Below are 16702 nucleotides of genomic sequence, written 5' to 3' on the forward strand. Positions count from 1 at the left end.
TGCTTTCTTGTTGCACAGACTTCACCTGTGAAAGTTGAGTCATTAATAAATTATTGTTTCATAACTGCTATATTAGTAATCTTACATACATTTTAGAGCTGTTCATTATAATCTCCATTCTTGTTTATTTAACAACATGTTGCAGCTGGCAGTAAAAAAAATGAATATTTCATTAACAAATTTTCATCAAAAAGACATTACCTTTGTACATTACTGGGTTGCAATTAAGCAACCCACATGCCTGCAGATTCCAACAACCTGCTTATGGATTCCAGTTTTTAATAGTGCAAAATATGCTTCCACTGTTGTTTAATCCTCAAGGCAAGATAATTAGAGGACAGATTTTAGGCTCAGAGGGAGAACCTTTGAAATTAATGAGGGTCTTTTTAAAAATGTCATAAAATGGGCTTCACTATACAATTGAAACATCCTGCTAATTATTACCCTTCACTTCTGACATGAAAATAAATGGTTGTCATGCAGTCTGCTGACAGTGTGGTTGTTCAACTATTTTTTGAATGTTTTGTTAGTTGCTGGGTTTTCCCACTTCCTGCACTCTACAGTATAATGGTACATTTTTCTTCATCATATCACCCTGAAACTCGCAGTGACTGTTTTGGAATTGACGTGTAGTCCAATGTGTAAACATTGTCAATGTAGCCTTCATAAGCTGTAGTGTGTGCAGCTTCTCCAATGAAAGCATGTGTGATCACTCACACTGACAAGAACTTATTGGATTAATAAATAAGTCGCACTGTAAAATACCTTGCTAAAATTATGCTTTGTATTTATTTAAATTAGGTTCATGACCTTGTAAGCATTTAACTCCTATTCGACCAAATCTCTTTCCGTTAAAACTAATTTTAGATATGATAATTTCCTCAAATTTTAGAATATTATATAAATCTTAATTATGTAATGTTTAACTGCAACTTTCATATTTTGTTCTCCGTTTTCTTTCTGCGTATTCTTTATTGCAGCTGCTCAGATATTTTCATGTTATTGGATGCCAGTGATCGTATTGAATTGATGCCTGACAAAAGCTGATAGCAGGATTTGCTGTCTCAGAGATCACAAGATTTTTGAATTGAGGGATATGGTTACTGCAGGAAAGTGCTGCTGAGATGGAAGATCAGCCACGATCTTAGAACATAGGACATAGAACAGTGCAGCACAAAAACAGGCCATGATCTCTGTGCTGACCATGATGCTAAACTAATCTCATTGCATCTGCCCAGTCTATTCATGTACCTGCCCAATAAGCGAGTTCGGTATTCCGACTGCGCGTGTCCAGGTCATGGGTCACTCGCGATAAACATTCTCGGCGGCTGTGCTGCTGCGTGGGTGCAGACATGCGTTTCATTCGTGGTTGGGATTGGGCCCGGGTCTCCGACGATGCAAGCGCTGTTGAGTTGCAGCTGGGCCGTCCCCGTCCCCTCCCGGGTGTCCCGTCCCTGCCCGGGGATGTCTAGGGTGGCCCTGGGCTGGCGGGACGCTTGTCCATTGCGGTGGCGGCCCAGGCTTGCAGCCGGCGCGGATTGAAAATGCTGGCTTCAGCTCGCGTCTGGCTGTCCCGCCGGGTTGACTGGCGCCCTGGACTGGCCGGGCGCCGACCCGTTGCAGTGGCGGCACGGGCTTGCAGCCGGCGTATACAGAAGCACTACTAACTCCACTGCTCCGGGCCGGTGTCCCATCAGTCCAGGGCTGTCGGTTAACACGGTGGGACAGGTAGAGTTGAGCTGGAGTTGACGCTTCACTGCACTGGCTGTGGGCCTGGGCTGCTGCTGCGGCGGGCCGGTGTCCCGTCTGTCCAGGGCTGCCGGTTGCCCCGGCGGAGTTGGGCTGGAATTGGCGCTTCTTCTCCGCGCACGCGTTGGGCCGGGGTCGCCCCAGGATGGGGGATTGGGCGCTCGGGGGGGGGGGGGGGGGGGGGAAGAACAGGGACCAGTGACGGTTCGGCGGTGCCGGATGCCCGGGTTCGATCCTGGCTGCGGATGGGTCGCGGGTCTGTGTGCATACTGCGGCACGGTTGCCACTGGTGTTTATCGCGAGTGATCTTTGACAAATCCCATGATTCTTTGCGTTTTTCAGAATACCGAACTCACCTATTGCCTCTTAAACATTGCTATAGTGTCTTGTTTCTTCCATTTATCCTGGCAGCATGGCCTGGGCACCTACCACTCTGTGTTTATTTAGAAAAATACATACCGCATGAATCTTTTAAACTTTCCCCCTTTCATCTTTAACCTATGCCCTCCAGCATATATACTTTATATACTTTCATTAGGTCACCACTTGGCTTCTGACGTTTCAGAGAAACCAATCCAAGTGTGTCTAATCTCTACAGATAATTAATCCAGACAAAATCCTAATGAACCTCTTCTATATCCTCTCCACACCCTCCACGTTCATCCTGTAATACGGCAACCAGAACTACACACAATTCTCCAAGTCTGCTAACCAAATGCAACTTTGCTCTTTTATAGGTTAACCAGGTATGTGTAAAGCCTTTATGGTGTACTTTGAAGCACCGCATTCAGGAGGAGGCATTTAGGTTTTGTGCCCATTGCACAGGTCGAACAGAAGAATCATTTTGTGTACTTGACAATCCCTTGAACTGTAATAGGATAAATGATAGCGTAGCTCTCTTTGGTGTCACTGTGCAAGGATTGTTGATTGCAATATATTGCAGTAAACCCCCCTGCTAATTTTGAACTCTGACTTTTATTTGTGGGGACCAAAAGGCCTCTGTTTAATGACACATTTGAACTGATACAACATTTTGGTGCCAAGCTAGATTGTGCATTGATATTTTAAAGTATGATTTGGAGCTGGAGCGCTCTTAACTAAACCAGGTTTCTGTCCCCTATACATATTAAGTAGGATGTTGGGAATGTTGTCTTTGGACAGAAATATTATGATTTAGTGCCTGTCTAATTCTAGCTCTTAGTAATATTCCACCTGAAGGAGCAATGTTCATCTTCTTGCTGTCCAGCTCATTTAATCAATTACTGCAGAGGTGGTATTAAATACAAATTAATTAAAACTAACTAAAATGTTTGTAATAGTTGAACTAATTTTAACAATTTGTTGCCAAATATGCATAGTTTGTTTTGTACCCTATTTCTCTTGCGTTAATTTTGAGGAATTTAGTGTGTCATCTGTCATTTGCATTATAGCTGTTATATGCTGTAAATCTCTTGTGTATCTCAAAATTCCATGATGTGTTTGTATCTCATTGGCTTTCACAATAAAGAGCAAAACAAAATGACGGAGGGAAGTTATTGTTAATAGCATTTACGCAAAATTGAGACGGCTTGCATTTTCATGTGTAACTGAAAAATATTTTAGTCTTAAAGCTACTTTAACTAAAAAATAAATTGGAATTTTAGAGTGGCCATATTGTCTTTCAGTAAAACAAGTGTTGGATAATTGCAGAATACAGGCCTTGCTCAGTAGCTACCATAACTATTTATAGTTGAGGATAATCCATTAATCAGAGCAGTGACTAATCCCTATTTTTGCTACTGTTCAATAAGCAAGTTTGTTTGTATACTTGCAGCTTTTACTCTTGAAAATGGTAAACATGGACCTGGAATTCCAGTAAGATGTTTAATGTAGTAAAGCAAGGGTCGCTAAATTGCACCGGTGATTTTTGTTTTGTTATGATTGCAGACATCGATGTTATTTGCTCTTGGTTCAATTAAATCTTTTATTTAAAAATAATGTATTAAATTCCTCATAGTGAAATGCAGTGACCAGGAAACAGCATCCCCATTTTTGGAAAATATTGTTTGCGGAACAAACTACTGGAGAAGCAGAAAATGTGCTGATAATGTTTCTGTTCATATTTATATACAAGCCTTTATAAAGTGGAAACCCATTCTGTTCTCATTGCAGACTATGTGTGAGATTGATGTTTGCAAGCAGCAAACCTGTGTTAACGATGACAAGCCTATCTAATTATCTTGCACTACTTCTTCCTACCTGGTTTATTCGGCTGCAATTATATGAATTAAATATTATTGCAGTTTCAGAGGCTGAATGTTGGTTGTTTTAATTTTAACCACTAGTACCCCGTTTACAATGAACAGGTGTTTAAAAAGATACTTTCTAATGTATCTCAGAACATGAGCTAAATTTGAAGGTCTATTATTTAGATATGGAGGTATTATAAAGCCATTTTTTTGATTAAAATTTTTTTTTAACCAGGTTTAAAGATCTCTGAAACTCTGTGTGTAACAAAATTCCCGTTGTTTTGGTTTCCTCCCTGATCCCAAAAACATGCAGATTGGTTGGCTAAATGGCCAATATAAATTGCCCTTGGGTTATTGGTGAGTGATAGAATCTGGAGGAGTTGATTAGAATATGGAGAGAATGAATAAATGAGGTTTCTGTCGGTTTAATGCAAATTGGTAGATAATGGTTGGTGTGGACTTGGCCAGAAAGCCTGTTTCTATTTGATATGACTTTCTAAAACCAGCGGAAGCTGTTTCTAAATTCATGAATGTGATTTATTTTTTTCCCCCTGATGCTTGTTTTTAATTTAATTGTATTTCACTTATTTATTAAGTGCAATGCTCAGACCTATGTTGTGCACTCTCAATCTTCTGTTTTGCTCTATCTATTGTACTTGAGTTTGAATTGTATTTATAGTATATCTGATTTGTTTGATTATCATGCAAAACTGTACCTCTACAAATTATAACAATAAACATAAACCAAAAGTAAGAAATTTAAAGCAACATTTATAAATAAAAGTTGTTAATTGTGCTTTTTCCAAAATGAATTTGCAAAATTAGGTGCTCCTATCTATTAGGATGTAATAATACTATGTGGAGGTGGTGGGGGTGGAGGTAGGGTGAGAAACTTCATAAATATCTTTGTGTAGTTCAGTTGCTGAACGGTCTACATTGCCAACATTGTTAATTTGCCCATGGTCTTCTCTATCAGGGCAACATGCACACAAACCACCAGTGCATCAAATTTAATTTCTGTCTTGTGCGGGTAAGATCTGCTGGCAAATTTAGAAAAGCTGATCTAAATACTAGTAATGACAACAATAAGATTGTCATATACCAATCTGAAGGTTAAATATAGTGTCCAAGTCATTAAGCTCTGTTATTAGAAAGAACTGCAGTTGCTGGAAAAATCGAAGGTAGACAAAATTGCTGGAGAAACGCAGCAGGTGAGGCAGCAACTATGGAGTGAAGGAATAGGTGACGTTTCGGGTCAAGACCCTTCTTCAGACTGATCAGAGTTTCTCCAGAATTTTTGTCTACCAAGCTCTGTTATTATGCTATTTTTGCTTGGATCACTTACAACTTATTTAGAATTTGTTTTCCTGATTTGGCAAGTAAACTCTTGTTTGTACAAATTAGACCAAACTGAGATTAACTGGATTCTGCGGGCATTTTAAAAAATGTTCATATTTTCCTTTTTAAATACACACAGCTTTATATAATGAGCCTACTGCTATGGCCAGCAACACTCTTGAAGGCTTCCATGAAGTGAATTTAGCATCGCCTGCTTCTCCTGACCATACAGAACTGTCTCAATCAGAGACTAATGAAGCTGCTGCCTCAGGAATTCTTTATCATCCTCATTCATTGGTGAGCTCAAGCCCCGTTCAGCCCTGTACGCTGATTACTGCAGACCTTCCTACCCAGCCGATTTATCCTTCCTCTCAGAACCTCAGCAGTGGAGAGTCGAGAAATGTCAGGTACATTTATCTGCTGTGTTTAATTGCTAGCTTTAGCTACACTCCTAAACTATTTTTAATCAGTAGAATAATTATACATGCTCGATGTATAAATTATGTTTAGATGGATTAAATGTAACAGCTTTGAAATTTTAAATGTTTTATTTGCAATTTTGGAGCATGGCCTTTCTTTTCAGTTTCTATCCTGGACAGTTATTTAGTTTTAATGCAAGTTATCGCCTGCAAATTATAATATCTTTGCACTACTGACTCAAAAATAACAAGAAATAAAACTACAAGTGGGCCATTTAGCCCTAGCATTCCTGTCCACAGTAGATCTATGAGGTCATTTCCTTGTACAACCATTTATTTGAGCTTTCCCCTCCCCTCGCCTCACTAATCCCAGATATCAATCTAGTGAAACTTTTTTTGCACTCTCTCTGCACAAGTATATCCTCCCTTAAGAAGGGAGACCAGAACCTACATTCCAGGTCTAACTGCCAAGACCCCACATATTTATGGTAATGCATCTTTTATACATACTCAATCCTCATAAAGTGAAAGCTTTCATAAGGCTTTCTAATTGTCTGCAATCTCTGCATGGTAATTTTTTTAAATTGATTATAATGTACATGGGTGTCTGTGCTCTGAGCTCTTGCATTTTACAGTCTCTCACTATTTAAAAAATACTTTTTCTATCATTATGGATGTCTTTATATTTTTCTCTTCTATTTTCCATTTCCTTGTAATTTGCTTATCCTTTCCATGGAGGATAAGCCCCTCTGTATCTTCCTCAAACTTGCATTAACATTGAGCATTGTATGAAGCTTTTATCATAATTGAATAGCATTTAGAAAGCTCTAATAAGTGATCTTAAATTAAAGTGGAAATGAAGTAGGTGGTCCATATCGAGTTTCATAGTGGTCACTACGACTGTTATCTGCATTACAAGCCAGGGAGCAAAAATGAGCAGATTTTCCTCTCCAGGTTATTGACATAAACCACTACTGAAAATCTCTTACAAGATATCTTTACAATTTTATTTTTTTGACAAAGAGACAGCCACGTGATGCATAAATGAGGGCACATTTGTTTGGATGGATATTGTGTAAATAACAGTGCCTTCAGTGGAAGAAGGAAGTTTGGTAGCAATAATGTATACTGAATAATTAATAGATATGACGGAGAAATCGATCATTGCAGTAATCTTTAATCTTAAATATAACGTGCACATGCATCCCATGATGGTTTTAACCTACAAGATATTTGCTTTGATTATATTTGTTTTTCCTAACTTAAGATGCAAAGCTTGTTCCATACCCCCACCACCCTTTGTGTGAAAAAGTTACCTTTCCGATTCCTATTAAATCTTTTCCCCTTCTGATGAGTTGAACAGGTACTTTGGATCTGTCTTCACAAAGGAGGACACAAACAATCTTCCTGATATGGTAGTGGCCAGAGGATCTGGGGTGACAGAGGAACTGAAGGAAATCCACATTGGGCAGGAAATGGTGTTGGATAGACTGATGGGACTGAAGGCTGATAAATCCCCAATGCCTGATGGTCTGCATCCCAGGGTACTTAAGGAAGTGGCTCTGGAAATTGTGGATGCATTGGTGATAATTTCCCAATGTTCTATAGACTCAAGATCAGTTCCTGTGGATTGGAGGGTAGCTAATGTTATCCCACTTTTTAAGAAAGGCAGGAGAGAGACAGTGAATTATAGACCAGTTAGCCTGACATCGGCTGTGGGGAAGATGCTGGAGTCAATTGTAAAAGATGAGATAGCCGAACATTTGGATAGCAGTAACAGGATCACTCCGAGTCAGCATGGATTTACGAAGGGGAAATCATGCTTGACAAATCTTCTGGAATTTTTTGAAGATGACTCTAGGAAAATGGACATGGGAGAGCCAGTGGATGTAGTGTACCTGGACTTTCAGAAAGCATTTGATAATGTCCCACATAGGAGATTAGTGGGCAAAATTAGGGCAAATGGGGGTATTGGGGGTAGAGTGCTGACATGGATAGAGAAGTGGTTGGCAGACAGGAAACAAAAAGTAGGGATTAACAGGTCCCTTTCAGAATGGCAGGCAGTAACTAGTGGGGTACCGCAAGGCTCGGTGCTGGGACTGCAGCTATTTACAATATACATCAATGATTTGGATGAAGGGATTCAAAGTAACATTAGCAAATTTGCAGATCATACAAAGCTGGGTGGCAGTGTGAACTGTGAGGAGGATGCTATGAGAATGCAGGGTGACTTGGACAGGTTGGAGGAGTGGGCAGATGCATGGCAGATGAAGTTTAATGCGGATAAATGTGAGGTTATCCACTTTGGTAGCAAAAACAGGATTACTATCTAAATGGCGTCAAGTTAGGAAAAGGGGAAGTACAACAGGATCTGGGGGTCCTTGTACATCAGTCTATGAAAGTAAGCATGCAGGTACAGCAGGCAGTGAAGAAAGCAAATGGCATGTTGGCCTTTATAACAAGAGGAATCGAATATAGGAGCAAAGAGGTCCTTCTGCAGTTGTACAGAGCCCTAGTGAGACCACACCTGGAGTATTGTGTGCAGTTTTGGTCCCCTAATTTGAGGAAGGACAGTCTTGCTATTGAGGGAGTGCAGCGTAGGTTTACATGGTTAATTCCCGGGATGGCGGGTCTGTCATATGCTGAGAGAATGGAGCAGCTGGGCTTGTACACTCTGGAGTTTAGAAGGATGAGAGGGCATCTCATTGAAACATATAAGATTGTTAAGGGCTTGGACATGCTAGAGGCAGGAAACTTGTTCCCAATGTTGGGAGAGTCCAGAACCAGGGGCCACAGTTTAAGAATAAGGAGTAAGCCATTTAGAACGGAGACGAGGAAGCACTTTTTCTCACAGAGAATGGTGAGTCTGTGGAATTCTCTGCCTCAGAGGGCAGTGGAGGCATGTTCTCTGGATGCTTTCAAGAGAGAGCTAGATGGGGCTCTTAAAAATAGCGGAGTATGTGGGGATATGGGGAGAAAGCAGGAACGAGGTACTGATTGGGGATGATCAGCCATGATCACATTGAATGGCGGTGCTGGCTCGAAGAGCCGAATGGCCTACTCCTGCACCTATTGTCTATTCTCCTTGAACCTATGTCCTCTGGTCCTTGATTCCCCTATGGGCAAGAGTGTGCATCTATTGATTTATTCCTTTAAAGTATAGGTGTTTTGCAGATCATTTAATATGATACTGTAAATAGCTGTCATCTTTCACATGTTTCCAGCAATAAATTTTCAATGCCGTGTGCTACCTCTGGAAGTGTACATAATTCACCAAAACAACTGACAAGTGATGTTGGCAACCATCGTGCAGAAGTGGAATTTTTACAAGGTGTACTAGCAATTGATGTTCAAGAAGGCGCCGAGGATGTCTTTGAACAAAGTACAGACAGCCTATCTCATTTGAGAAGCCCATTTGTACAAGAAGTGAGGGAGAAAGGCTATGAAAGACTGAAAGAAGAACTTGCTAAGGCTCAGAGGGTAATTTGTCTTCTATTGTTGCACGTATGGATTATGGTCTATTTAAAATCTGTTTAAGGATTACAATATTTCACTTTAGAGCAAATAATTTAAATTGAACTGTTTAGTTTAGTTTAGAGATACAGTACGGAAACAGGCCCTTCAGCCCATTGATTCCATACTGACCAGCGATTATCCATACACTAGTTCTATCCTGTACACTAGGGGCAATTTACAGAAGCCAATGAACCAACAAAACTTCACGTCTTTGGGAAGATACCGGAGCACCCAGAGAAAACCCACGTGGTCACAGGGAGAACGTACAAATTCCACACAGATAGCACCCGCAGTCAGGATCGAACTCCGGTTTCTGATGCCTAAGGCCGCAACTCTACCGCTGTACCACGTTTTGTTGATAATCATTTCTTGCTTTGGCACAATGTAGTGTGGCTGAACAAATGGGAAATCTAATCCATTTACATTTCAGTTATATATTTTGTGACAGAGCTATTGTAAAACAGATACAGCAGATGCTAGAAATCTCGAATAAAGCACAGTGCCAGATCGGTGAGAAGAAAATCAATTGGTTCTTTTGCCAAAAAATTGAAAATATTGGTGACCAAAACCAAACAGCAAAAGGGATGGTTTGGGATGGAATGACAAGCGAGAGAGATTAGATGAGGAAAGGGGTGATGGTGCATATCAAACGTGGGTACTAGTGGGGTGTCAAGGAAAGAGTGTCTGTAAAAGAGACACTAATAGGAGAAATATGAAATTTTAAATAATTACACCGTCATACAATTTTACTGATTACAAAATGTTGAAGTTATGCAATTTAAAAGTGGATTCATACTTCAAACTCCTAAAGGCACCAGGGAGAGGCATGAAAAGCCTAGTATGAGAGACAATTATCTTGAACATTGTTTAAATATACTTCAGGATAAGTCGCCTTAAATATGCTGATAAAATAGAGGAGGTATATTTATCCCTCTTGCGTTTTTAGTAAAATGGTAAGCAACTCTCTTTCTCAGCCAGTAAGCCTGCATCTGTAATATTTAATGAGAATACTGTATGAAACTGTTTAACTGAAAACCCTTAGCCAAACATTTAAACCCTTAAAGTTTTTTGTGGAAAATCACTTGTTATATTCTTAATTTGAATAATTTGGATAATTTCTGTGCAACAGGAACTGAAATTAAAAGATGAAGAATGTGAGCGCTTATCCAAAGTTAGAGACCAACTGGGTCAAGAACTTGAAGAGCTCACAGCTAGTTTATTTGAGGTTTGTATGTGCTGGATTTGAATTTGATTATGTTAAATTCAATTTGATTATTGTTCTAAAAACCCCATCTTTGTGCAGGATCTGACCAAGTTGTTTGTCAGATGTTTTTCCATTTCTAGAGTTGATATGAACAAATTTGTTTTTGAGTCAGGGCAGTTTTCTGGAACAAAAAGCTCTGGAATTGACAGGGAAACTGCCATCTTTAGGTTTGTGATCATTTTTCATTTTCTTCTCATAGCCACACAATACTGTGGTGACTTTTGCAAGATGGATCCTACTATTTGTATTATTTATTATTGTTTTCAGTAAGTTATTTATTCTCTTATTCCTTTTGTGTAGTTATGTTTTGCCCATTATGAACCTACTATGTCCTATCCTATCTGAATCATAAACTGACAGAGGTAATTAAATTTTTTCCTGCAGTTAATTTTAAAGTTCATGGTCTGTATCTTCTCTTAATTTAGTGGATTACAACAAATGTATAGTTGCTCGTGTGTGTCGCTCCTTTTCATTGGGTCTTCCGTTTATCTGCACCAGATAGATGAATCTATCTCTGTGGTTTTTATCTATTATACACAAAATGCTACATTTCCTCAGAGTGGCACTTTTCTATCTACCTATTATTTGTTTAAAACATAAACTGTATCCCTGTTACTTTATCCCTAATACGTTTTTAAACTAGATCTCTATAATATCAATAGTATTATTTGACTTCCTCCCCAGCAAGGACATCAGAGTTTTCTGTTATATCTCCGACTCTTTACATTCTTGTGTGAGATTCTGATGTCTGGCAAGCTGGTCTCCTTTTGAGAAGTACTTGCACCTGATTGGTTATGTAAGCTGACATTGGGGAGACACAGTGTCATTTGAGACTACTGTGCACAGCTGCAAAACAGATTCACATTTCAGCAATAATAAGTGTACTTAACGATTAATCTCTTCAGTGTTTTTCCGTTGTATAACCCTTTGCTACATGTTGTTTTAAAAAAAATGAAAGGTGCAAAATTTTGTTTTGGGGATTGGGGGGAGACCTTGTTAAAACTTACTGAATAGTGAAAATCCTGGACAGAGGGAACGCAGAGAGAATGTTCTCACTAATAGGAGAGTCTAGGACCAGAGACTATAGCCTTGGGATAAAAGGACGTACCTTTAGAAAGATGATGAGGGTGGTGAGTCTGTAGAATTAATTGCCACTAATTACTGTTGCAAAGGAACTACAGTGCATTCAGAAAGTATTCAGACCCCTTCACCTTTTCCACATTTTGTTACGTTATAGCCTTATTCTAAAATTGATTAAATTCTTTTTTTTTAATCATCAATCTACAGACAATACTCCATAATAAAAAAGCGAAAACAGGTGTTTAGAAATTTTTGCAAAGTAATTAAAAAGAAATATCACATTTACATAAGTATTCAGACCCTTTACTCAGCACTTTGAGGCAGCGATTACAGCCTCAAGTCTTCTTGGGTATGACGCTACAAGCTTGGCACACCTGTATTTGGGTAATTTCTCCCGTTCTCCTCTTCAGATCCTCTCAAGCTCTGTCAGGTTGGATAGGGAGCGTCGATGCACAGCTATTTTCTGGTCCCTCCAAAGATGTTCAATCGGGTTCAAGTCCGGTCTCTGGCTGGGCCACTCAAGGACATTCACAGACTTGTCACAAAGCCACTCCTGCGTAGTCTTGGCTGTGTGCTTAGGGTCGTTGTCTTGGGAGGTGAACCTCCGCACCAGTCTGAGGTCCAGAATGCTCTGGAGCAGGTTTTCATCAAGGATCTCTCTGTACTTTGCTCCGTTCATCTTCTCCTCGATCCTGACTCGTCTCTCAGTTCCTGCCGCTGAAAAACATCACCACGGCATTTACATCACCACCACCATACTTCACCGTAGGTATGGTATTGGCCAGGTGATGAGCGGTGCCTGGTTTCCTCCAGACGTGACGTTTGGCATTCAGGCCAAAGAGTTCAATCTTGGTTTCATCAGACCAGAGAATCTTGTTTCTCATGCCTTTTGGCAAACTCCAAGCAGGCTCTCATGTGCTTTTTACTGAGGAATGGCTTCCATCTGGCAACTCTACCATAAAGGCCTGATTGATGGAGTGCTGCAGATATAATTGTCCTTCTGAAAGGTTCTCCCATCTTCACAGAGGGACTCTGGAGCTCTGTCAGAGTGACCATCGGGTTCTTGGTCACCTCCCTGACCAATAGACAATAGGTGCAGGAGTAGGCCATTCGGCCAATTCTATGTGATCCTGGCTGATCACCAAGGCCCTTCTCCCCAGATTGCACAGTTTGGCTGGGCGGCCAGCTCTATGAAGAGTCCTGGTAGTTCCAAAGTTCTTCTATTTAAGAATGACGGGGGCTACTGTGCTCTTCGAAACCTGCAATGCTGCAGAAATTGTTTTATACCCTCCCCAGATCTGTGTCTCGACACAATCCTGTCTCGGAGGTCTATGGACAATTCCTTTGTCTTCGTGGCTTGGTTTTTGTTCTGACTTGCATTGTCAACTGTGGGACCTTATATAGACAGGTGTGTGCCTTTCCAAATCATGTCCAATCAATTTAATTTACCACTGGTGGACTCCAAGTTGTAGAAACATCTAAAAGATAATCAATGGAAACAGGATGAACCTAAGCTCAATTTTGAGTGTCACAGCAAAAGGTCTGAATACTTATGTAAATGTGATATTTCAGTTATTTATTTTTAATTACTTAGCGAAAATTTCTAAACACCTGTTTTTGCTGCTTCATTCTGGAGTATTGTGTGTCGATTGATGATTAAAAAAAAAAAAGAATTAAATCAATTTTAAAATAAGGCTGTGTCATAACAAAATGTGGAAAAAGTATAGGTGTCTGAATGTTTTATGAATGCACAGTATATTCTACATCCAATCATGGTCTGTTTGATGCTGATCCTGGCTTTCTGAAATGGAAAGTATTCCATTCTCTCTCACTAACTTTCTTCACCTCGTTTCCAAATCACAAAAACATCATGGAGCAGCACAGGAACAGGTCCTTTGACCCACAATGTTTGTGCTGAGCATGATGCCAAGACAACCGTTAGCTGCTTGTAAATGATCCATAGCCCTCTATTCCTTATATATCCATGTGCCTATCTGATTGCCTCTTAAACGGCATTGTCGCATCTGCCTGCACCACCACCTGGTAATGTGTTGTAAAAAATCTTGCCCTACACCTCCTTTAAACTTTGCCTCAATCACCTATGGAAAGTCCACCAGTTACGAAACTAATGAGTTTAAATCATCACTCTTTCCTTTCTTTCAAGGAAGCTCATAAAATGGTACGGGAAGCAAATGTCAAACAAGCGGCAGCTGAGAAACAGTTAAAAGAAGCTCATGGCAAGGTAAATGCGAGAACATTTTTTTCCAATAAAAACTCTGCATAGAACCACTTTCATAGGGTGCACCTTAAAACATTTAGTTTGAAAATCTCAGCAATGCTGTAATTCCACATCTCTTTTCAAAACCTTTGTTTTTCAGATGTAGATTAGCATATTGTTTTTACTCTGCATTTTTTAACCTTGTGTTTTGTTGAAGTAAACTAATTAAACTTACTAATTTTAATTATGTGGCAAAACTATTTTGCTTTAAAAGATTGATGTGCTACAAGCTGAAGTAGCAGCATTGAAAACACTCGTCCAGACTTCTTCACCAACATCACCCATGAAGGAGCTTCAATTGAACGCAAAACCTCATTTTAAAAAGGGACATGCTCGAAATAAAAGTACAAGTGCCATGGCAAGCAACAGCCAAGAGATGAATGTGATACAACCTATTGCAAGAGATTGCAAAGAAGTAAGTTTTATTAAGGAATTTCACTGTTACATTGTGTATAATCGAATCCATTTGTAGTTCTTAGATAAACACACCAGTGCTCAAATTGTGGTCAATATTATTTTTCATTTTGGGCATCATTCCTCTTCATTTCTGGTGACATGATTGACTGTGCCATCGTCCTGCATCATCCATCTGTGTCTGAACAGAGCTTCCCTCACCTGGTTACATAGTTGCTTGTGGGGAATGAACAATGAAGTTTCTGGTGCTTTGCAATTAGAAAGAATACACTGAAAATTATGCAGTGCTTTTTGTTTCATTAAGACACCAGTGGTCAGGGTTAGGGTTTGATTTTTATCAAATGATGCCACCTGATAGTGGAGACGTGTTCTCATTTATTGTCATTATTGAAAACCTATATCTTAACATCTCCCTCAAAGCTTGGATCTTAGTATAGATAGCAAAATCATGACCACAGCTTGATCCTGGAACACATCTGAATGGACTTTGTGCAATTCATAGAATCAAGGCTGACATTCTTCACAAAAGTAAAGTCACTTGTATTGCTACGCCAGTTGTGAAAGGTGCTTTTCTGGTTTGGCAGAGTGGAGCGATTTTGTGTACTCATTTATTTTGGTTAACATGTCATTCTGTCAGAATAAATACATTCTGTACAACCTTAAAAAAAATCCGGAATAGTATTGGTAGTAAATTTAAGAGTTAATGGTAAATTCAAATTATCACGCAATTTGCTAAAATACGGGCGCTTTCAGCAATTATGTTTTAAATTTCCAAAGTTAGATATGATTAGTTTATCTTTGGCCTTACTTACAACTTATTTTGTAACTTTGCAAAAGGTTGATTTGCTTCTGTTTGGTGAATTTAAAGCATGGAAAGAAGAACCAACAATCGATAAAACGTGCTGTTTTTTAGACAGAATATATAAAGAAGATATATATCCTTGTTTGACCTTTTCAAAAAATGAGGTAAGAAACTCAACCATATAACTGGAAGTGACTCAATGTTAGTAATACTTGCTAATCAGGGTATGGAAATACACTACTAGACTGTAAGAAAATAATTTCACTGCGTTTGCACCATACATGTGACAATAAAAGTACAATTGAATGCTATGAATTGGGTTGAATAGTTAGTTCTTTAAAGTTGACTTCATGTTTGCTTATGTTAATAAGGAAAAGTTAGAGCAGAAACTTTGGTTGATATCATGTGGGCATTCAGCATCTCCCTGCTCAGTAAATCCCTGAATATTGTAGTCCAGGATGAGCTGAGTAACAGATGGAGGTACATCTGTCCATCCACTTTATCACTGGACTCCACCAATGGAGCCCAGACATGCTGTGCTTTCCAGCCATTACATATTTTTGATTTGTATGATTGAAAGCATCCTACGGAATTTCCAGCATGACACATTTCCATCTTGACATTGTCAACTGCATTCTGCTCATGAAACAATTTTAATAATGCATTGTTCTAGGCCACTGTCCTTGTGGGAAAAGTGTGAGCCATTGATCATTTTGAGCACATTCTACACTTGTATCTGATCTGTACCGTGCTCATTTCTCTTGATACTCCAGCAGAAATCTGTGTATCTCAATCTTAGAGCTTTCAAATGACTCATCGTTCACAGACTTCTCAGAGGGTGTTGCAGATCGTTATACAATCCAGCAACCATCCATTGAAGTGGTTTTGTTTACAATGTATTCCATATAGATATGATGCAAAAACATGGTAATTAATCGCAGTTAAGTTGGCTGAACACATTTTTAAGCAATCTTTAAATATTTTTTCCATACTCCAGCTAGCTTCCACAATTCTTGAAGCTGTGGAAGGGAATACTCTAAGCATAGAACCAGTTGTTTTTCAACCTCTCCCTGTTGTGAAAGCTTCTGCAGTGGAATGTGGAGGACCCAAGTAAGTTTAATAGTTTTAATTATAATGAATGTGTGTAATACACTAATATTTGAACATGAGTATATTTCCTGTATCAAATTCTATAGGAACAACGGTATTTACATTTATGATGGAAAATGCAAAAATAAAGTTTTTCTATTTATACTGAAGCTATTAGTATATTTATGGTGCCGCTTCAGTCTTCTATCGTAGCATGAATAGTGGAGAAGCCAATGCTTTAAAAGTCATTTCATAAATTAATTGGAGCTTTTTAAAATTTAAAATAAAACAGAAAAGTATGTCAAGGAAATAAAGTCTGAATTGTGTCTGATGCAGTTAACTGAACTGGTCAATAAATACAAATGGTCTTCATTTCCTCTTGCAATAGGACTGTTTAACACAAGCCATAGCATTTTCCCTTGAGTCCAAATGATTTGTAAGGATGGGAATTATATGGAGCTGCATCTAATCGAGTTAGATAGAGTTCTAGGGGCTAGTTGAATCAAGGGATATAGGGAGAAGGCA

General features: G+C 39.2%; 1 protein-coding gene across 4 annotated transcripts in view; it reads left to right on the forward strand.

Moving 5' to 3' along the window:
- Positions 1-16702, forward strand: part of LOC116984079 (RAB3A interacting protein) — a 36934-nt gene that overhangs the window by 11391 nt on the left and 8841 nt on the right. The window contains exons 2-8 of one of the 4 annotated variants that reach the window (XM_033038159.1): positions 5455-5722; positions 8959-9214; positions 10380-10475; positions 13759-13836; positions 14087-14287; positions 15124-15252; positions 16086-16198. In XM_033038159.1, the coding sequence (XP_032894050.1) occupies positions 5478-5722; positions 8959-9214; positions 10380-10475; positions 13759-13836; positions 14087-14287; positions 15124-15252; positions 16086-16198 (1118 nt within the window). In that variant the 5' untranslated portion in view covers positions 5455-5477. Of the gene's footprint in view, positions 1-5454; positions 5723-8958; positions 9215-10379; positions 10476-13758; positions 13837-14086; positions 14288-15123; positions 15253-16085; positions 16199-16702 lie in introns of those variants that run through there. The other 3 variants (XM_033038160.1, XM_033038162.1, XM_033038161.1) reach the window with 3 other exon arrangements.

The sequence above is a fragment of the Amblyraja radiata genome, chromosome 19, assembly GCF_010909765.2.
Source record: "Amblyraja radiata isolate CabotCenter1 chromosome 19, sAmbRad1.1.pri, whole genome shotgun sequence".
Lineage (NCBI taxonomy): Eukaryota > Metazoa > Chordata > Chondrichthyes > Rajiformes > Rajidae > Amblyraja > Amblyraja radiata.